The following is a 22497-nucleotide window of genomic DNA, read 5'->3' as shown; positions in this document are numbered from 1 at the left end:
GTGCTCAGTGCTTTCTGCCTCAGGCCACTCTTCCTGCCCTACCACAGCTGCCCAAGAAGGCTGGCTAGGGAGGGGCTGCTGGGGCCCAGGGGCGTGTCATCTCCTGAGGGGTCTCACAGGTGTGGCTTACAAGGTATGGAAAACGAAAACTTCAACCTGGTTAAATGATTTATTAGCAGTTCATAGAGCAGCAACCCACCCACCCAGAAGACTAGAAAAGGAGTAAAGGTGCCTGGGGAGGGGAGCAGAGCTGGCCTTCCGCGGCAGGAAGGGCCAGAGAAAGCAGATCACAAGGAACAAAAAAGCCAATCAGACATTTCAAAAGTTATAGTCCTGATAGGATTGAAAATGTGCCAGGGTTATAACTCAGTGGAGTGTTTGCCTAGCATGTGCAGAGCCTATGATTCAATCCCCCAGTACCCCCATAAACTGGAAGTGACAGGGCATGCCTGTAATCTCAACATTCAGGGCGGGTAGAGACAGGAGAGTCAGAAGTTCAAGGTCGTCCTTTATTATCAATGAGGTCAAGGCCAGCCTGTAACACATGAGACTCCATAAACGTAAACTAGTCTCCTTCCGATTAACTGATTAGACAATTTCTTGTTTTAAGATACTTGCCTAGTAAGAATAACTCCATTCTGGTTTGGTCTGGTCAGGATCTCAGTCCTTAAAGTTTGGAGGAGCAGTAGAGTGCTGCCTGCCCTCAGCTACACCTAGAGGCTACCCCATTACCCAGTAACACCCTGGGTTCCCTAGGAGACTGCTGAATGCCTCTTCCTCCACAGCCACTCTGCCTTCGCCTCTTTCCCTGCCTGGCTCCCCTCTCTCCCAATTGCACCCCGCCTTCTTGCCTTCTCTCAACCTTCTCACATCTCCCTGTGGAAGAAGCATGGCCCCATGCTGGCCTTGCAGACAAGGCATTTCAAACACAACTTGGCTCACCCTCACCCAATCCCTCCCAGCCTCCGTCTCTACACCAAGCAGGCCTAGGTTGTTGGTTCTGTTCAGGCAGGTCATCACTTGGCCACCTGCTCACCCTTCCCATAGCCAGTGGTAGAAATGGGCTAATGGTGAGGCCCGGACTACACCACAGGGCAGATGAAGCTACTTCTCCATCCTCAGTATGCGCAGACTCCTCCTGACTCCAGCTTCCCAGAAAGGCCCCAGGGAGACAGGAGTAGCAGCCCTGGCTGCCAGCTGCTCTCTTAATTAAGGAATGCAGGGAGTGGCCCCTTTGAACTCACCTGCTAATTTACTCTAGCACACTCCCCCCTGTGGCTGGGTAATTAATGTGGTGTGAACCAGTGATTAGCCGCATTTCTAGGGGGAACCTGCCTGCCTGGAGACCTTAACCCTTCCCTGCACCTGGGATGAAGCACGTCGTTCTTCAGTCTGCCTTTCTCCACTGTCACATAGCAGAAGGAAAGTTTTCCCCTTTGGGGAGGTTATTTTGGAAGATATTTTCCAAGCCTTACCCATTCTCCCCCTTCTCCCTGTCAGCTGACTGGGACGGGGTGGGAGGAGTATTGGAGGACCACTAGGGACAACCAACTGGGTCCTCCAGAGGAATTAAGCTCTGGCCCACTTTGCCCTGCTTTTGCATCCTGCAAACCACGCTCGCTCGTCTTGTGCACTGCAGAATCACCCCGCACAATTTGACACGCTTTCAGGTCATCATCACCTCATGGAAAGCCTGCATTAGGCAGCCCAGGAGACAGACAAGGGAAAGAGCTCTGCTCTGTGCCATCACGGAGCTCCCAGTCTAGATGAGAAACGAGGCCTCTGCCCTCCCTCTGCAGCTGTCTCTTTCCTGACTCTGGCCACTTGCAGGCCTGGTTAGCACCTGAACCTCACTGTGGACCAGATCCGTGGTGAGCCCATGGTCAACACTAAGAGGGAGATCCAGTTATTGATCCCCATCCCTCCGGTGAGCACACCGAAGCAGGGAAGTTACTTTTCTCATGGCTTCATGGCCACACTTGGGTGCAGGTCTAACTCTAGAGATTGCTTTCAAAACCACTACCCCCATCCGGCTTGTACTCTAAGACTCACTCAAACACCCGTCCTTCAACCAATGCCCTCCACACCCCTCAGCCTTCTACCCACCCAGGCCAGGCCTTTGCCCTCTGGCTCCCACAGCATCCTATGCACACTTCTAGCATTGTTCTTGTTACATTGATTGTAATTATTGGGTTACGCATCCCATCTCCTCCTCTAAACTTCGGACTCCTTAAGGGCAGGGGCTAAGCCTTTCATCTCTGTGTCCCCAGCACCTGGCACCTAAATAGATGCTCAATAAATGCTTGATGAATAGATGACAGAATTGACAAGAGAGCCATGAATGAGTCCCCTCCCTTGGCTTCTCTGTCCGACATCCAGAAACCTCCAGGTTCCACTGGGACTTCTGTTCAGCAGACCGCCTATTCTCCTCCAGACATTCCCTTCCTAGTTCAGGCCCTCCTGTTTCTCGGACTCCCTTCCTCTTCCTCTCCCAGCCTGCTCTGCACAAAAACAGCCCCCTGCCTCCAAGCAGGGCTTCTTATGGCATTCCCTCAGTCCATCGGTGACATGTTCACCCAGTACAGTGTTTATTAGGACTAAGATTCCTGGGCCCATCCCCGCCCACTAAGTCAGCATCCCTGGGAACTCAAATATTTAACAAGGAGAGCCACGGCTCTCCAGAATATCTGAACCCAGTGTTCAACGTGCATAATCAGACTCCAATCTCCCCTTCCACTCTTCCCATTTCGCCTTCCAAAGATGGCCCCTGACTGCCCCCTCATGGTTCCTGGAGCCTGCTTTCACTTTCACACCACAAACTCTTGACACGCTCAACTCCCTCTTTGTGTTGAAGGCCCATCAGAACCTCTGGCCTCCTTTTTCTCTTCCTATATAAATCATGCTCAAAGTCTGCCTTCTCGGGAAACAATCCCTGCCCAGATCCACAGACACCTTCCCCTGGCCCTCATGCAATGCTGACTGCCTGTGTGGCTCATTTGTCTAGAGAAATTCCTGTGTGCCAGCAGCCTTCACTCTTCCTGGCATGTCTGTTTCTACAGGCAGGGACTCTCTCTCCAACCTCTCCTGCTCACCATCCTATATGTCTAATTTCTGATTCAATGATACCAAAGCCTGATACCCATTTGACTGAGAAGCTAGAGACTATACAGGGCAACACACAATGATCCCCACTCAGGACATTTAGGAATCTTTCTCAAGGGCAGCATCTTAAGAAAACTTCCCTGCTAGGGATAGGAGTACTCAGTAGTAGAACATTCCAGGGGCCTTCCATTCCATCCCTAGTACCGAGGAAAGAAGAGGAGGAAGAGGGAGAAGGAGGAGGAGGAGGAGGAGGAGGAGGAGGAGGAGGAGGAGGAGAAGGGGAGGAGGAGGAGGAAGAGGAGGAGGAGGAGGAGAAGCAGCAGCTAATTAACTAAAAGCAGAGAATAAGAGTGAGGAGGTAACTGTGACAGAATAGACCCATGCTCTGTCCCTCTGTGACCCCAGCAAGCTGCCTAACATTACATTGGCTTTAAATTCTTTCACCATTAATACTTCCACCAGGGCTACAAGAAGCTCAGCTCTGAGAATGGTCCTCAGCCTTACATAAAAGCAAAAGGGGTAACCATGTCTAGCAGTCATTCACTCTCTAACAGTTATTTATTAAATAATAAGCATGTCCAGCATAGAAACAAATACAAGTGTTGCTGTTAAACAGCCTGCAGAAACTATGAAGCTATGACCAGCAACATGTCAAGGGCATAAGGAAGCAACATGTAAGTGCACATGGGTACAAAGGCTTGCCACTCTGTCTGTAGTCAGGAAGCCTTGAAGGACAGCCTGGCTGGGTACAGAGCTGGCCCGGATCTGGGAGGATAGATGGAAGAGCATCCCTGATTGGGAAGCCGATACGATGTGTGCAAATGTCAAATGGGTGGTTCTAAAAAGAGGTGATCGGGCTGAGATGGCCCGAGAGGAATGGGGATATGGGCAGTCAGCCTGGAGAAGTTGAGGAGCCTCACATGCTAAGCTCAGTGTTTAGTCTTTATCCGACGGGCAGCGGAAGGCTTTCAAAGAGTTTTCAGCAGAGGGGAAGTGATGATTGGAACTGCAGCTCAGAGAACTCTCTGTGGCAATGATGATGATTAGACACAGCCCTGGGCAGGGATGGATGCAGAGAGCCTGGTGACCATCTGCAAGGAGCCCATGAGCCATGTGGGTGTGCTTGTCACCATGCTTTGGCAAGCCATGTGCACAGGAAAGAGGCTGACTTACAAGAATCAGCTCCTGAAAGCCCAGCGAGGCCCAGCCGGGCCTGCAGCCAACTTCCGCCTTATTCGGGATGCTTTCACTTTCCAGACATCTTGTTTTGAGTCAAGATTCCTCCTTCTGAACATGGGACTTTCCAGCAGGACCACAGCTCCTTCCGTGCACTCATTTGGCCTAGGATATCCTGGTTTGTTGAGGGAATCTTCCGAAGGAGGACGTCTGCCATGTGGTCCCTCTGGGGTCTTCTTCTCTGCGAAGGTAAGTGGAGCAGATGGACAGACAGCCTGTCCTCAGGGAGCTGAAAGCCCCTCCCTAGCTGCCCTCATCAGACCTCTAGGCAGCTGCCTCCCAAAACCAAGTAGGAAGCTAAGGAGAAGTGAAGAGTTGAAGCAACCTCTGAGGCAACCTAAAGTGGGGTCTTGGAGGAAATGGGGTGGCGGGTGGCGGCACTAGTGGCATCTGTATCCAGGAGATACCATCTGTTCTAGGGCCCGGAGTGGCTTAAAATGGTGGCAGCTTTGAGAGAAGGTTGGGTGCAGGGATGATGGGGATTCTGTCAATACTGATACATGGGGATTCTACAGTCTAGGAAGAGGAGGGGAGGGTGATGCAGAGCAAGGTTCCCTATGGTCTGAGGAGCGTTTTCGGCAGCCTGTAGGAATGCTAGGGTCCCTCTCTCTGTCCTGTACAAGTAGAGGTGAACATTGGCACAGAGGAGAGGTAACAGAAGGTTAAACATGGTCCCTGTGGGCTTGAGAATAGTCTCCAAACTCTCAGTGGCCCCCTTCATCAATCTGTGCCCGAGTCCCACTCTTCCATCAACAAGGTCAGCCCCTGCAGGGCCAGGATGGAGTTCACAGACCCCAAGACACTGTTGTATCCTTCGGGGACTCATAAGAACTAAACAAGAGCTCACTACATCCTCAGACCTTCAATCATTTTTAGAGATGTTCTTACTGGCAACAGAGAATGGTCCAACAGCGCTGAGACAGCCTCCACGTCTTACTTAGGGGAGGAAGGTGAGAGGGTAGCCAGGACATGAGAGAACCTCAGTCTGGACTGACATCTCCAGTTAAGACTGAAGCTGTGTCCCAACAGGATGGAGACGGCTGGGTCCAGGGAGGGCGAGGATGTGGATAAAGACTAGGGTTGTGGCCAGCAGAGTGGCCATCCAGAACGGGTCTCCTTATCCCAACTCGCAGCGCTTGGATACATTACACATCAGCCCTCACCCTGCCCTGCATCCCAAAGCCTCCTTCTATGCCAGGCTCTGGGCCAGTCCTCGGCAAACTCGGTGCGATTTCCTGAGCTCCTGAAGTCTGGTATGAAACTGGGGCACTGCAAGAACAGATGAAGACATTTGCTCTTGACCTGAAAGAGTTCACGGCCTGGTGGGAGATGCTGATTCAGAAACAGACAATAATAGTAGATAGGGGTGCTGATCCCTGATCACTGTGGGAAAACAGAAAGCATGTCTACTTGCGGCCAGAGACGGCAGAGGTTAGAGGTGATGGTGATACTTCCAGAGGAAGCATGAACAAGGCAGAAAAGGGGTCAAGAGGGCAGTTCAAGGAGGATTGTCTCCCTCGTATTTCAAACTCAGAACAGTCCTCAAAAAAGCGCAGCACCTTGCTGTCATCTGTCTGTCTCTGCCCTTGTTTCAGATCACAATAATGATATGTAATGGATCCCAAAGACCTGGGCACACTCTGAGTTCTCTCCTTCCCTCTCCAGACCTAATCTAATCCCAGAGTTTGTTAATTACACTATTAATCTCTCTGTCTCAATTCTCCCCATCCCTGTGGTTCCCTTCCCTTGTTCAAGTTTCCATCACCTCTCTCTTGCATGAATACAAACGGCCTCCACCTTCCCCCACCTCCAATGCATTCTCCATGCCTCCTGCCATGGCCATCTTAGGCCTGCACTTCATCATGTCGCTTTCTCATTTAAAATCTACGTGAGACACCACACACACACACACACACACACACACACACACACACACACACACACCACACAAGCACGCACCGTTGTTCTAAGGATTAGAAGCCCAGACACCAATTCTGCTTCATGATACAGCGTGATCCCGCCAACTCTTGGTGCACTGCCCACTTCCCCTCCTGAACCCCTCTCATTTCCCCATGCTCTCTCCCTTGTACTCCTCCTGTTCCTCAGCCTGTAGCTCCTCTCCATCCCTACTCCAGGAGCCACTGCTTGACTGGCTGCTTCCTATTCTTCCTTTGAGTTGTATCTTCTCGGAGGCCGCTCCAGGCTGGGTGAGCACCCCTATTAACCTACTTGCGTTCAGCCACTTTTTCTCAGCGTGATAACTTCATTTATTTTAGTGGCTGGCTTGAGGTCTGGCTTCTCCATGAACAGAGACCAGATTCTCTTCCTGTTTTGTTTCCCCATCCATGACACACACTACTGCTACACCCTCAACTCAGTGCAGCTGCTGGGTGGCGGAGGGGCCCTAACTCAATTCTGAGCAACTCAGCTCTTTGCCAGGAGTAGGACAAGACGCCTACACAGGCAGATTCACCGCGGCTTCTGTCCTTACAGTACTCCTTCCCATCGTGGTTATCGGTGTCCAAGTGCTCAGCAAGGTGGGGGACTCCGTGTTGCTGGCGGCAGAGTGCCCTCCTGGCTTCCAAGTGCGCGAGGCCATCTGGCGATCTCTCTGGCCGTCAGAGGAGCTCCTGGCCACGTTTTTCCGGGGTTCCTTGGAGACTCTGTACCACTCCCGTTTCCTGGGCCGAGTCCAGCTACATGGCAACCTCAGCCTGGAGCTTGGGCCCCTGAAAACTGGAGACAGCGGCAACTTCTCCGTGCTGATGGTGGACACCGGGGGTCAAACCTGGACCCAGACCCTGCATCTCAAGGTGTACGGTAAGTGTGTCCAACACTGGTTCCCTGACTCTCCTCCTGCAAACTACCAGCCAAGCATCTGGAGCCACGGGAGCTGGGGAGGGCTGGGTTCCAGAAAGGTACGGCCTTTGGCCACGTGGCTAAATCAGAGAAAAGCGACTCCCCAGAAGTCACATCTAAAAAAGCTTCCCACACACTTCCCCGGTGAGCACCTCATACCTCATCTGTACTCCTTTCGTTCTTTCCTTGGCTCAGCAGGCTGGGACATGATGCTCACCCACCAGACCTTCTCTTCTTTCCTCATTCCTACAGTGAGCCTTATAACACCTACTATGTACAATCCCCATCAGGATGAAGCACAGTGGTGTGTAGGGCAAAGTGGACTGTTGATCCCCTCTAAGGTATCATCAAAGCTGGTTCTATTATTTTATTTACCACACACACAAAAAAAAAGGCAAAGGAAAAATGTGGCATATGACGTAATTAGTTTTTACTGACAAGTTAAATTCAACTTGAATTATAATTAATTATAGGATTTTTGTTCTATATTTCTGTTTTGTTTGGGGGTTTTGTGTGTTTTTATGGGGGTTTTGTTGTTTTGTTTTGTGGAGGTTTTGTTGTTTTCTTTCTTCTTCTTTTTTTTATTTCTGTTGTTCTAAAGTTAGCACCAAAGATTCAACCTAGGGCTTGTACATATTAAGAACCAACTGTATACCAGGGATCTGGACCACACCCACCCCCAGTCTTGTTTTTCCTAAAAGATCTTTTAGTTGGGTGGGTAACACGTGCCTCTAATCCTAGCACTTGGGCATCTGAGGCAGGAGGATTGCTGTGGGTTCAAGGCTAACCCGAGCTGCGTTACTTAGGAGCTAAAAAATAGTCACTATTTTTATTTCGTTTCTTAGGGTCCATGGGGTGGGCTTTGCTCCACAATACCAGCACCGTGTGCAGCTGCGTTTATCCCTGCAGCTGGAGTGGATGAATTGGCTAAGGATAGGGTGAGGATAGAATGAGCTTGCTCTCTCTCAGTCTCTCTCTCCCTCTCTCCCTCCCTCTCACTCTCCCTTCCTCCTTCCTCTCTGTCTCTCTCCTCCACTATCTCCATTCATTTCTGCTGCTCCGGGCCTTTTTAACTCCCATTCATTTCATCTACCGAATGACTTGAGACAAAACTATGTGTGGCCCCACACCAGTATTTCAGTGAAAACTCAAAAAATGGAGAAGGTTGCAGAGAGTCCAGATTTAAGAATGGGAAGTGGGGATAGAGGCTGGAAAGAGGAAGCAGGAGAGAGGGGCCAGTAAGCAAACTGGGGAGGATTCTCAAAGCCCCAGAGACAGCTGTTTTACCTGCCCTTGGGTGAGCCATTCAGGATGCTGATGTACAGTTAGAGGGTGCACTTCTAGAAGCATGAAGGCATGCAGCAAGCTGTCCATCTCAGCAGGCAGAATGCTGGCTGGACTTCAGCACTGTGTAGCGCCACCCCCCCCCCCCCCCAGTGCCCTTGTGCAGGGAATGACCTGCACAGCCACCCAGGCCCTGGAGCCTCTCCTCCACGTCTCGGCTGCTGCACACGTGAAACAAGGACATTGAGTGTGGTAATGCAGGCGGCACCCACACCACTAAGCCCTAAAATGCCTTGTTCTCAGTATCTGAATTACAGATTTTGAGGAAATTGCTGTTTTATTGCTTCCAAATACATAGCGTGATTAGAACTAATTGCAGGAAGCTGCCAAGCAGCCGTCCTTAGGAGCTCGGCTCTGACAATAGATAAGAATGATTTGAATTAGCGGATCAGTTACCAGAAATGTCGATGGGTGTTTCTACGGCGCCTGATCGTGTTTGGAGGCAGCTAGTCCTCTTAAGTGGTGTAAATATCCCCCCTGTAATCTCTGTTTATACTATTAGTATGCCCAGCAAATCATTTCTTTTTTTTCATATCACAAATCCCACCAGATTGAGCTGGCATTAACGAGGTTTGACTCTGCTTGACTTTGGAACGCTGTCAGAGACTCGGCCCTCCTGTGGCCACCATAATGCTCTCCCACTGGCCCCATTGCTAGAGACGTGGGATTTACTCATCAATCTGTACAGGAATGAGGAGCCGCTGCTTAGGATGCCAGGACACTAATTTGTTAGCAGCCCAGGTATCAAACACCGATTTGCCAGCGCTAGAGCGCTAAGGTTACGGCGATGACAGAGCCCCCACCCCCACCCCCCTCCGGGCTCTCCTCATTCACCCCATTTTATGCCCTTATGATTATTTTCTTGTTCATCATCACGTGTCAGTGTCTGTCTCCTTACACTAAACTGTAGGCTCCCCAAGTGCGGCGGGATGTGTGTTCTTACCTGAACTAATAAATACTTGTCATCCCTTGTTGACTGACTGGCACACTGTGAATGAAGGGCTTCAAAAAGACACGAATGGGGTGCCTGGAGAACTCTGAGTCCTACCTGAACTATCGGAGAAGGTGTCACAGTCAAGGCATAAAAAGCATAAAAAGACACACATAAAAAGCAGTGTGTCTGACGGGGCAGGGGCGGGAGGAGGGTGTCTTAAAGGATGCATAGGGGGTCCCTAGGTGGGCAAGAAGGAAAAGAATAGGACCAGGCATGGTGGCACAACCCTGTAACTGCAGCACTCTGACAGTAGAAGCAGGAGGAGGATTGTGAGTATGAGGACAAGCCAGAGTATGGCCTATGACCTTTTTTTTTTTTTTGGTTTTTTTGTTTGTTTGTTTTTCGAGACAGGGTTTCTCTGTGTAGCTTTGCGCCTTTCCTGGAACTCGCTTTGGAGACCAGGCTGGCCTCGAACTCACAGAGATCCGCCTGCCTCTGCCTCCCAAGTGCTGGGATTAAAGGCGTGAGCCACCACCGCCCGGCACCTAAGACCTTCTTTAGAGGAGGCAGGGAGCATTTGTGTGCACAGATGAGCCACACAAAAGCCTGAAATGTATGAAACAGCACCTCATGTTTAGGAGAACTGCAAACCAATGGACTAGGTGAGGAAGACCCGCAGAGAGTGTAGCTGAAGAGGTTGGCACGAATCATTTCATAAAAGCTTTGGATACCGAGCTAAAGAATCGGCAACGGGGAGATAAACGAGATGGAAGAACCAAAGAGGCATGTAAGCATGCATAGAACCCAGACACAGAGCTGTGGACTCCACCCAGCAGCCCCCTAACCCACTCTGCTCTGCTGCTCTCACACAGATACGGTGCCCAAGCCCGTGGTTCGAGTGTTCACTGCTGCAACGGAAGAGGTTCAACCCCCCAACACCTGCCAGGTCTTCTTGTCCTGCTGGGCCCCCAACATCAGTGACATAACCTATAGCTGGCGACGGGAGAGGCTGATGGACGTTGACATGGAACTGCACAGCCTTTTCTCAAATGGACAGGTGTTAAGTGTCTCGCTGGGACTGGGCGACAAAGATGTGGCCTATACCTGCATCGCTTCCAACCCTGTCAGCTGGGATATGGCCACAGTCACTCCCTGGGAGAGCTGCCATCATGAAGCAGGTAGGCCAAGGGCCAGTAAGCAATGGTTTGGGGATTATGGTGCATCAGACCCGTCTCTGACTCTACCCTCCATGTTGCAGCCTCTGGGAAGGCCTCCTACAAGGACGTGCTGCTGGTGGTAGTGCCAATCTCAGTGTTCCTGATTCTAGCTGGTCTCTTTGGGGCATGGCACCATGGCCCCTGCTCAAGTAGGAGTCTTGTAAGCACAGAACATGGGGGAAGTGGGTGGGAATGCCAGGAAGGAGATGGGACTAGACTCCTCCCACATAGATTCAGAGGCCTGCTCCTTTGCATCTCCCGTCTCATGTCTTGGCCCGCCCCTCACACTTTGGTCTCCAACCAGACTGAACAATTTGATTTTTCTTCTGCGATTCTTCAAATGAGCTGCTCTCTCAGATTCCCCGCAGGCCTGTGCACATTATAGTCTCTCTGCCTAAGGCACGCTTTCTGTGATTTTTCCCTTTCCAATTGGCCCTCTCTTGCTGAGTCTTCAAGGGGAGTGTGTTCCCGGAAGCCTTCCCTACCTCCCCCTCTCCATGCCTACCTTCAGTCTGATGAACTTCCTTCCTTTAATTGCCTTTGCTTACTCCATCCCAAGGACTAATGACCTGTCTGCTCCTGCTGACCTTTGAGCCACACAAAAGCAAAGGTTGGGTCATGATGGGACACACCCAGTGGGTCCCTCGAGCATCATGGCTCCTAAAACAGGAAGAGCACTGGTGAATAGTTATTGAGGGAAAGTATTGATGAACCCTACTCACTTCTTGCCAACCATTCTTAAGAAAGGAACTCCCGAGAGAAGACCCACCCCCACCCCCACCTCTGGCCAATGGCTCACAAGACCAACTTCTACAGAAGAGTGATGAAGAAAACCTGGTCAGATCAGGCTCTGGGCTCTACACACAGATAATTATCCCTGCGTCTGCCCAGATGCCCTGTACCTTGCCCCTGAAGGAGCATCACAGATGTCACAGGCTTCATGGCTGTTTCCCTGCTGAGCTTCCTGCCCTTACGATGTTAGTTGTGTCCTGGAAGACCAGGGTCTTACTCTGTGACTAAGCATTAGGTCCAGGAGTGACAGGTACTTGTGTATTTTTCTCAAGGGACAGGAAAGTTGAGGTGGACAGCTTACACTGCACTCCATTTAGGGGTCCTGTCTGTTAGGAAGAGGGTCTGTCCCATACCCCTTGCCCCCCAGGATTTGTAGTAAGAAGGTAGAAACCAAGAAAAGAGCCATTTTTTAAAAACTATTTTATTGAACTGTAAATCATATGTTGTACAATTCACCTAGTTAAGGTGCACAATTTAATGGCTTTAAGTTAATCCAGAGCTTTATCTCCTACCCACAACCAATTTAGAACATTTCTATCACCTTCCCCACCAAAAGACTATAACCACTTACTGAGTCAACACTCCTCAACTCCCCTGTGCAGCCACGGCAACCACGCATCCACTTTCCTTATCTATTCCGGACAGTTTACGTGAATGGAATCCCATTATATGGTTCTTTGCAATAACCTCCTTTCATGTAACCTAACATTTTAAAGGCTCATAAAAGAACAGCTGTGGCCACCTGGGATAATGTAAATCTCCACACAACGTGTCCAGGGGCTGGTCCGCGCTCCGCCACACGCATTCTTGTTATTTAACCAGGCACCACACAGCCCTAACTCACGGTATGGGTGCGGATGACATGTAGACATTAAGAAGACTGTCCCGTTCTTAACAGACATCTCCTTTTCCATGGCTTTAGAAAACAAGAAGGGGTGATTGGGTTCAGGATACCTAGTGTTCAGAGCCTGGGGCCGAATATGCTGAGACTCCAACCTTCTGGTCTCCTCTCCAGGGAAAAGGAAAAGGAAGGATGCTAGCACTGACAGGGTGGTTCCAGAGACGGAGAATCCCCTCGTGTAAGATACGCCATGAAGGACACATAAACTGGTGCTTGGATCATGATGAGACGCCCTGCCCAGCCACATGATGCTCCACACCCGGAAACTTCCAGGGTCCTCAGAACTTCCACAAGTCTCCTGTCTGCCGCTAGAGAACAGCCAAGGAAGCCATCACCCTCCGGGGGGCAAGGTGGACTAAGAGGGTGCTTCCTCAAGAGCACTGGACATTCTCTAGGATCCACAGAGACATTGTCCTTCTATACTACTGTATAGAAGGAATTATTTAACTATCAAGAGACTGCCTCCAGGCCAGGTCCTGGGCCTTAAGAGATATCAGACATTTGAGCTAACCACTGCCAACTCCAACCCCAGCCCCTGGAATCTGAGATTCTTGTGTTCAAGATGTTACCATAAGGAAAGTTACAGAATAAGGAAAGGTGGAGGGAAGGAAGGGCTTTTCTTTTCTGGCATGAAGGACTTTGGGCATCTGAGTTCAAGGCCCCTCAAAGGTCAATTGAGGTTATGGGTGACGAAGGATAGCTGACATGCCGCCATCTTGGGTTGGAAGCCATTTTTCTGGTAGCACCCTATTAATAGACATCTTCATCACCATTAACTACTCTCATGCCTTCTACATGATCTGGGGTAGTATTTGGGGGTCTCTCTGTACATTCTACACCATTGCCAGAAAGGAAAAACAAACAAACAAACAAAAACAGAGAGTTTGACCCAGCCAACAGGGAAGCCTTGCACAATAGCAAGAGAAGCCGCTAAGTTCAGGGTGAGTCTGTCCTCCTGAAACTGGGAGAAGGAAGAGCCATGAACAGCTACATGGGAGGAAAACTGTGGAGGGGAAGGATACTGAGACACTTCAGGATCGGCCACATTCATTTTCAGATGCAAGTGTAGAAGACCCACCTAAGTTCAAGGGGAGAGCAAAGTCCCTACCACTCACCTGTAGGATCGTCAAGGTCGCTTTGACACAGGCCGCCACTGTAGAGGATACTGTTACAGCCATCCTTGGAAAATGTATCCTGCCATTGAATGATTCTGTCTTGAAAAAGTCTAGGCTGTCTATTGCTGCTTGGGAAAACAAAGCACTTACTGAGTTAAATCTGTCCTCGTGGAGGAGCAGCTACTAAGGTCCACGCTTATTCTCATCCAAATGGAATGGATTTTATCCTGGGGCCCCGCCCAGACCTTGATAATGGAGAGGAAGGAGGCACTGAGGAAGCAGAGATATGCTGTGGGATGGTCTGTATGTCAAATGTGTTGCTGATTGGTCAATGAATAAATCACTGATTGGCAGTGGCCAGGCAGGAAGTATAGGCGGGACTAACAGAGAGGAAAATTGAGAGAACAGGAAGCTGGGAGGGGAGACACTGCCAGCCGCCATCAGGACAAGGAAGATGTAAAGTACCGGTAAGCCACAAGCCACGTGGCAAGGTATAGATTAATAGAAATGGATTAATTTAAGCTGTAAGAACAGTTAGCAAGAAGCCTGCCATGGCCATACAGTTTGTAACCAATATAAGTCTCTGTGTTTACTTGATCGGGTTTGAGTGGCTTGGGACTGGCGGGTGAGAGAGATTTGTCCTGACTGTGGGCCAGGCAGGAAAACTCCAGCTACAAATGGCGCCCAACGTGGGGCAAGAGTTTCCACCTAAAACCTGAAAAAAAAGATTCTAAAACGGAGCTAAAAACAGCTTCCTAATTGTCTCTCTCAAATGAGCGGCAGCTGCCGGTTTGAGCTACTGGCGGGTTCCTAGCGTGTGCGCTCGACCTGCCCCCGTATGGTGGGAATGAGGCCTCTGCAAGTGGCATATTAAGCTGCATTGTGGATTTAGCCTTTGCTAGTACAAAACAAAAAAAAGAGGTTTCTGGGCTACACGCTGCTTGGATAAAAGCATAGACCCATGATGGCTCCCAGAGCTGGCGGTAAGCATACTGCCGCCATGTTGGGAAGCTGAGGTGGGCGGAGCCAGTAGCCACAGCTGCTGCAGCTTAAAGCAATAGATTCACAATAAGACAGATTCAGATGTAATAGTTTAAAATGTATGTAAAATATACGTAGGCTTAAAAGAGACAAAAAAAGGTGATATATACAGTATAGAAACAAATACATGGTTTTAAAAAAAAATAAAGTCTTTAAAGAGACAGTAAAATTAATATAAAAAATAAGCCACGTAGAGATGACTATTACACAGAGAATCTGGATTGTGTTGTCTTTGGGATTCTTAACTACAGAGAGATATTTGATTGTAAAGGAAGCTGAGTTAAACCAGTATGTATATTTTAAAGATACTTTGACTTCAAAATTTGGATGTAAGGATACGTTGCTTTGGAAAAGAGTCTCTTTTGTTTCCACAGAAAGCCAGAGGCTATGGATTTGCTCAAGATTAAGACACATCAGGTTTGACCAGCCAAGACCACCTGAAAGGTCTCTGATGACACCATGGCCCAGATGATCCAACATCCAGAACCGTTTCAAGGCAACTGGCTCAGATGATACAGCCTCACGGACTACTCCATGATCCTAAAATTTTCTTTGTTTCCCCAGAAGATACAGCGCCCCCCTCCAGCAGGAAGTAGTAAGAGAAGCTACGCCCAAATTCCCAAATATACCAAGCTGACTTTGGAGATGTGTAAAGGTTAAAACCTTCCTTTTTAAGAAAAGAAAAGGGGAGGTGCTGTGGGATGGTCTGTATGTCAAATGTGTTGCTGATTGGTCAATGAATAAATCACTGATTGGCAGTGGCCAGGCAGGAAGTATAGGCGGGACTAACAGAGAGGAAAATTGAGAGAACAGGAAGCTGGGAGGGGAGACACTGCCAGCCGCCATCAGGACAAGGAAGATGTAAAGTACCGGTAAGCCACAAGCCACGTGGCAAGGTATAGATTAATAGAAATGGATTAATTTAAGCTGTAAGAACAGTTAGCAAGAAGCCTGCCACGGCCATACAGTTTGTAACCAATATAAGTCTCTGTGTTTACTTGATCAGGTTTGAGCGGCTTGGGACTGGCGGGTGAGAGAGATTTGTCCTGACTGTGGGCCAGGCAGGAAAACTCCAGCTACAGAGATAGTTTTGAGTGTGTTTCCTGGGTGGCTTCAGTCTCTCCACCCAGGAAGTCAGTCCTGCCCTGGCACCTTCCCTCTTCTCCTCACTGCCGAGACAGCCACTTTACCTGGGACAAATAATGGGCACCATCCACTGGCTGGTGTGTTCACATCACACACCTCCTGTCCACTTACCCTGGATCCCCTCTCGCCGGCCTTTCTCAGAGGCTCCTGGCTTTATCGAATTCTTTCATTCACCTGCACTCACTTTTCTTCTCTCCCCTTTCGTCCAACTTCCGCGTGTAGAGTGCACGTGCCCACACGGCCTGGCAGCTTGTGCTGCCCTCCCCTGCCACTTATAGGCATCTTCTCACCAACTCATGGAAAACCAGCCTGTCTATGAAACAACGTGAAAAGGGAAGCCCAGGCTCTAGTGATGAGCCATGGTGGTTCTGGGGTGATAAAACACACACTGTCTGTCCCCCACTTTTCCTCCCTTTATCTCCACAGCCTCACCTCAAATCCAAGCACAGGTCTCGTCTTTTTATCTACCTTGTGTAGACAGTGGATTTGCAGGGAGTTGTACCAGGGCCTCTTGGGACAGGACATGCTGCTCAAACAAACTGCTGCTCCCATCCCCAGTGACTCACTTGTCAACTTATTATCCTTATTAGACTTATTATCCTTCCTCTGGAAAACACAAAGTGCTTGTGGGAGACCAATCTTATTCTAAGAGACATTGGGAAAGATGCTTCAAAAGTTACACCATCCCAAGTATGAACTGAGCATTCAGCATATGCTGAGAACTCTCTGAGGCCCTGAGGAATCAGTTTCGGATGAAGCAAAGCCTTTGCCTTTGTAGAATCCATGTTCAATGGCATATAAATAAATTGATAAGTATATGCTAGATGCTGACGGGTTCCGTCTAAAAGATAAGGCAGGCTGGCTTTGTGGTACAAGCTTAGAGACCTGGCTACTTGGAAAACTGAGGTAGGAGGATGGTAATTCAAGGCCCGCCTGGACTACAGAGTAAGTTCAAGGCTAGCCTGGCTGGTTTAGTCAGAAACTTGTCTCAAAACAAAGTGCAAAAAGATGGGCTGGGGAATATAGCTCAGTGGGAGAGTGCTTCCTGGCATGCAGGAGGCTCTGGGTTCAATCTCCAGAGCCACAAAAAAAGGAAGGAAGGAAGGAAGGAAGGAAGGAAGGAAGGAAGGAAGGAAGGAAGGAAGGAAGGAAGGAAGGAGAGGACTCATCGGAACTAGGATGTCACCACGCACTGGCAGGTGAGTGCTGCCAGCACAGAACAGCAAAGCCCTCAAGTGGAAGCACAGTTCACAGCCAACAGAGACCAGGTGGCTGGATCCAAACGAGGGAGAAATAAGAGAAGGGAAAGGTCCAGAGATAAGGCCTGGGGCCACCTCATGGAGGTCTTCAGGGTCTAAAGAGCAAGGGCCTCTTTTCCTTGGAGTTTGGGAGGCAGAGGGGGCCCCAGTGAGTCAAGGTGTCAGTCTCTTTGGGGGATGTATCTAGTATGTACATGCTCAGACCAGCATCCTCTCCAGACTGCCTTTCCTCTTCCTTGTTCTCTTCTTCTTTATCTTCAGCGATAGCATTTGAGCCTATTCTTTTGTATGAAGGATAAACGTGAGATCTGCTGGGACCAAGAGGTCAAGTGACGGAATATTAGAATTTAGCTGAGCATGGTAGCTTACACCTGTAATCCTAGCACTGGAAAGGCTGAAGCAGAATTGCTGTGACTTTAAGGTCAGCCTAGACTATCTGGTGAGTACCAAGGCAGCCTGGGCTACAGAGCGAGACGCTGTATCCCAAAACTAATATGAGAGGATGGGGGAGAGTGTAGCACAAGAACCAGTTCAAAGACAGTTTCATTTCCTTCGTGCAGGTATAAATACTCAGTGCTTTAAAGAGGGAGGGGGAAGGGGGAGAATGGCATCCCCACCAAGTCTTTCTTCCATGTGTATGACACAGTACCTGTGTTAACCAGCTCTTGCTGATCTCTCAGGGAAACAACTGTCCCTTTCAGGCTGGACCCATCGGCTCCCTGTAGCCGTTCTGCATGCAGCCTGAAACAAAAGTCTGTAAAACTCCAGAATACAACCTCCCTAGGTCTGTGAAAGTGTCAGCTGCTGTCTCGCCTTTGGGGTATGTGCTGGAGACAACCAATTGTCAGGAGTGGCAGGCTGACCATATGAGTGGGGATATTCTACTGCACAGCTGGCCTGGCTCCCATTCCAGGAGTCATACTTTTAGGGAGATACAATAAACTTTGAGTATCGAGAAGAGAATGGCCAGCATGGTGAGAAGTCTAGATGTCCTTATCCTATGAGAAATGACTAAAGAAACTGCTTGTGTTTGGTTTGAAACAAACAAAAACGAAAACCTCAGATGGATGCAGATATACAAATATATGAAAAGCTTTAACATAAGCCCAGACTGTGTAACCAGGGTCAGCGGAGCATGTTACCAAGATGCAGATGTTGACCCATGTGAAAAATAGGATATCACAGTGAGGAGGCAGGCTTGTGGTTACTGGGTTCCACTTCTTAGGTGGAAAGCTGAAGCCAAAAAGATGTAATTAGTCAAGGCAAGATAAAAATTAGTTCTAAAACTGGTTCTCTAAATCAGTTCAGCCCCTCACACTGCACTACATCACCGGGAAAGAACTTTCCAACTGATGATGAAATACAGTTATGAAATGAACTGTTTGAACAAATCTGAGTCAGCAGAAACTGTCTCAGAGCAAGATCTGTCTCAGAGCAAGATCATAGACTAGAGATTGTTCATATTAGGAAGTTGTACCACGAGTGACAAACGCATTGCATGTATATACAAATTTCTGTCTTCCAGGGCCATGTCAGACCCAGCTAATAGATGCCAACACACTTTTCCCACTGAGTCTAGATGCACTGTTGACATTACCCCTACCAATCAAAGATGATTGCTACGATGAAAACTGTTTGCTATTCCTACCCGCAACAATCTATAGCATCCTCCAATAGTGAGAACTCATTACAATTTAAGGAAAGAATGAATGAATAAACAATGAGACGGAAGAGGCCAGTGGAAGGGTTCTGCTAAGGAGCTGGAAAGCAGCCATGCTTTGTGGAGGAAAATTAATCTAGCTTCTCTTTCTCTGCCATTTTTCTCAGCGTGTTGCTTGGGGGAAATATCAGCACTGTAAGGAGAAAGTGATGGGAAGTAGTTACACCATTACCAAGAAACACAAACCAGCAATCATACAAACAAGTGAATAATACACACAGCCATTGAAACCGTCATGTTTTTAGAATGTCTAAGAATAAAAGAGAAACACTGGCATTAGTCAAGATTCTTCGGGTCTATGCAAACGCAAAAACAGCAACAGGGAAAACAAACCTCTCTGGCCTTAACTAAAGCAAGTAAGGAATTTATCCTAAACTTGTGGGTCACTCAGAGATCCCAAGAAAATGCTGACCGACTTGGGGTCTCCATGGAATTATTCCATTATACTTTCTGCATCCCAGTTGCTCACTAAAGTTTCCAAATCAGTGGAGTTAGAGCTACTTAGCTGGAGCCAAGGACTTTTCTTCTATGACAACGGAAGAGTGGTATGTGACATCTTGTCAGAAGCAATAGTTGGTCTAACAAAATAAAGCTTTAAGGAAAAGCTTGAACAGGAATCTGTATAACAGGAAATGAATCCATCTGCTCATTCAATAAGCTTTACAGAGCATCTGCCACACAGCACCACAGCAGAGATCTATCAGTTACTAAAACACATCGCAGCCCTGTCCTCCAAGGGCTCAAGACCTCGTTGTCAACAGCAGTACTGGGACAGACATACAGCCCCCACAGTGGGTTCAAAGCTGTCTCCTGATCTGTCTGACCTCTGTCCTCAGTAAGAGTCAGTCCAGTCCGCGGGAGAAATGGCAAATGGCATGTAGATGTAATTCTGAATGGTTTTATTAAAGAAATGCAGAGTTAAAAGCCCCAGAGGTCAGAGAGAAGTAGCCAAGAGCTGAGACCAAAACCGCCTTCTTACCACCCCGCTGCCGCTACCATCCTTCCCCTGAGAAAGAGACCTACTTCCTGTGTGTCTGTCTTTTTATTGACTTTCTGTTCTGCCTTCTCATTGGTTGTAAACCCAACAACATGACCTCCTTGTCACTGCCTGTCTATACAGACCTCCAGGTCTCTATGGTTGGTATTGAGATTAAAGGTATGGGTCTCCAAGCTGGCTATGAACACACAGACTCTGCCTGCCATGTGATCAGATTAGGGGCGTGTGCTACCACTGCCAGACTTCTGCTATGGCTTGCTATTAGCTCTGACCCACCCCCCCCCCCCAGGCAACTTTATTTATTAACATACAAATAAAATCACATTTCAGCACAAATAAAATATCACCGTAATGGCAACTTTGCCTAGAACAGTTAGCAGGCATGGAAGACTGGGTAGCGCTGTGATTTCCTGGGCAGGTCTTCCCAAAGCGAAGGATTCTGTTCAGCTGTGTTCCCAGAATACCGGGAAATCACAGGCTGATGGGTGACCTTCAGCTTCCCCTCCAAGTGGGAGGAGAGTGGTGCTGGGGCCAGAGCCACACTTCCCGGGCAGGATGGTCCTGGGACCTGGGACTCTTGGACTGAGACACTGTCACACTCTGTCTTGCCTTCAAGCCCACACACAGCCTTCCGGTTGCACTCTCTTACTAGGGTTACTCAGGGATCTCCATGGTCAGGTAAAGTCAGTAAAACTCAGCCTAACTAGAGAGGCAGTGAGGGGGATGACACCCCACCCCACCCCCCCACCCCCAACCCCCCATCCCCCCACCCCACCCCCACCCCCGCTGCTCTCTCCCTGACCACTGTCTGGTCTGCTCACTACCCGCCCACCTGCTGCCAGGGTAACTGCAGGAGCCTAGAGCACCAGGTGCTTACCACAGTCCTGTCTGTCCATCAGACCCAGGAATACCCAGTCCTACAACCCACGATCCACTGATCACCTGACCCTCAAATATTGCAGAATCCTCCAGCCTCTTATTGATAACAGTACCTTACAGCCTAACACCCAGAAAATCCCTAACAGCCCCATCCTCCAACACACACACACACACACACACACACACACACACACACACACACACCCCACACACATACACAACACAGCCTTGGCTTCTTCCTAAGCCGTGAGCACACACATCCCACATGCAGTGATACCTCAGCATGAGAAGGTAAGGGAGGATGTGGACTGACCATAGACCTGGCTACTACAGAGAAAAGGGTAAGAGGTACAGGGGAGAGAATGAGGCTCATGGATTATCTGAGGCCCGAAGCCTGGGCAGTCAAGAGAAGATTTATGTCTCATCAATGCACTCATCTGGCAGAGAATTCTATATCAAAGGCCAGAGTTACCACCCAGAGCTTCAGCTGAGTTCAGGTAGTGGCTATCTCGGAGTTTCGTTCCCTGGAGCCTGTGTCCTAAAAGGACAAGTGGAGTGGAATGTCTACCAACCCATTCCCTATGAGTTACCCCTAGGAGGCCATGCTCAGAAATAATATCAGCCTGCACTTCATCAAGATGGCTACTGCTTGGGCCTGTGCTACTGAGGGCCTTCCGTGGCTCACCTCCACCAGGAAGGAGATAAGGGACACTACCTGGAGTTCACTCTCCCCCTGAACCATACTCTGAATCCAAGATCCAGGAAGTCCCTGCTCAAACAAGAATTCTGAGATTTCTTTTCTGGATTCATCCTGCCAAAGTTAAGTAAAACCACCCATATATGTGCCCCTAGGTCTGAAGTTAGCATTGCAGGAGGGCAATGTAGGTATGCATGGCTTCCGTGTGTGTGTGTGTGTGTGTGTGTGTGTGTGTGTGTGTGTGTGTGTGTAAAGTCCTCCACCATGATGGATGTAGTTACAGGTAAGTAAATAAAGAGTCCACCCTCAGCCCCAGGACAATGAACTAGTTTTACCTTTACTACTACATGTTGCAGAATATTTGTTTACACTGTGTGAAGATGTATACTGTGATTGGCTTAATAAAGAACCGATTGGCCAATAGCTAGGCAGGGGAGAATAGGTGGGATTTCCGGGGAGAGAGAGAACTCTGGGAAGAAGAGAGGCAGGAAGACGCCAGGGAGGCACTGAAGAGCTTGGACATATGGTACAGAGTAGAGGTAACGAAGCCACATTGTTGAACGTAGATTAATAGAAGCAGATTAAGTTATAAGAGCTAGTGGGACAAGCCTAAGCTAAAGGCCAAGCTTTCATAAGTAATAATAAGCCTTCATGTTGTTATTGGTGGGCTAGTGGTCCTAACAAACAGGTACAACTACAACCATGCATGAGATGAAACCCCAAAGTTTTTCAGTCCACAGGTGGCCTCCCTGGTCACTTAAAAAGAAAAAAAAATAACAATTTCAAGTAACAAAATGTTTATTGTTTAATAATTTTGTATATGCATGTAATATATTTCGATTACACTCACCCACATTCCCTTCCCTTCACACCCCCCACATCCTCCCACATCCTCCCTACCACTTTCCCTCCCAATTTCATGTGCTTCTTCTTCTTTTAAACCTACTGAGTCCACTTAGAGCTGCCTGTGTGTGTGGGTGTAGGGCCATCTCTCAGAGACCACATCCCTGTAGGAAACTGACTCTCCCTCCCCAAGAAGCCATCAGCTGCCAATAGTTCCTCAGCCCGGAATAGGACTTCATGAGCTCTCCCTTGATCTGTGCTGGGATTTTGGCTTGCTTGATCATGTGCAAGGATTGTGCATGCAGGTACAGCCACTGGGAGTTCATATGTGCTAGGGTGCTGTTCTGTCCAGCAAGCTCGGTTTCGCTGCAGATGTGCACTACCTCTGGCTCTTACAATCTTCCTACTCCCTCTT

General features: G+C 48.9%; 1 protein-coding gene across 3 annotated transcripts; it reads left to right on the top strand.

Moving 5' to 3' along the window:
* Positions 1 to 3646: 3646 nt before the first annotated feature.
* Slamf8 (SLAM family member 8) lies at positions 3647 to 20361 on the top strand. 3 transcript variants are annotated; one of them, XM_052737684.1, is made up of 5 exons: positions 3647 to 4527; positions 6832 to 7158; positions 10348 to 10653; positions 10734 to 10841; positions 12500 to 20361. In XM_052737684.1, the coding sequence occupies exons 1-5, from the start codon at positions 4494 to 4496 to the stop codon at positions 12565 to 12567; spliced, it is 843 nt and encodes a 280-aa protein (XP_052593644.1). In that variant the 5' UTR covers positions 3647 to 4493; the 3' UTR covers positions 12568 to 20361. The 3 variants fall into 3 exon arrangements, with proteins under 3 accessions (XP_052593644.1, XP_052593643.1, XP_052593645.1); XM_052737683.1 differs by having other exon boundaries at positions 10734 to 10852; XM_052737685.1 differs by lacking the exon at positions 10734 to 10841.
* The last annotated feature ends 2136 nt before the right edge of the window (positions 20362 to 22497 follow it).

This window comes from Peromyscus californicus, unplaced genomic scaffold (assembly GCF_007827085.1).
Source record: "Peromyscus californicus insignis strain IS unplaced genomic scaffold, ASM782708v3 Scaffold_14__1_contigs__length_90479793_seg_2, whole genome shotgun sequence".
Classification (NCBI taxonomy): domain Eukaryota; kingdom Metazoa; phylum Chordata; class Mammalia; order Rodentia; family Cricetidae; genus Peromyscus; species Peromyscus californicus.
Note: the sequence above shows the minus strand (reverse complement) of the source record. Positions and strands in the feature narration are given on the sequence as shown.

Excerpts from the sequence above, each read along its gene's own strand:
- Slamf8 (XM_052737683.1), top strand. The coding sequence starts at position 4,494 with ATGTGGTCCCTCTGGGGTCTTCTTCTCTGCGAAG. Across the intron at positions 4,528-6,831 it reads GGGTCTTCTTCTCTGCGAAG|TACTCCTTCCCATCGTGGTT; the intron begins GTAAGTGGAGCA and ends CTGTCCTTACAG. Across the intron at positions 10,853-12,499 it reads CCTGCTCAAGTAGGAGTCTT|GGAAAAGGAAAAGGAAGGAT; the intron begins GTAAGCACAGAA and ends TCTCCTCTCCAG.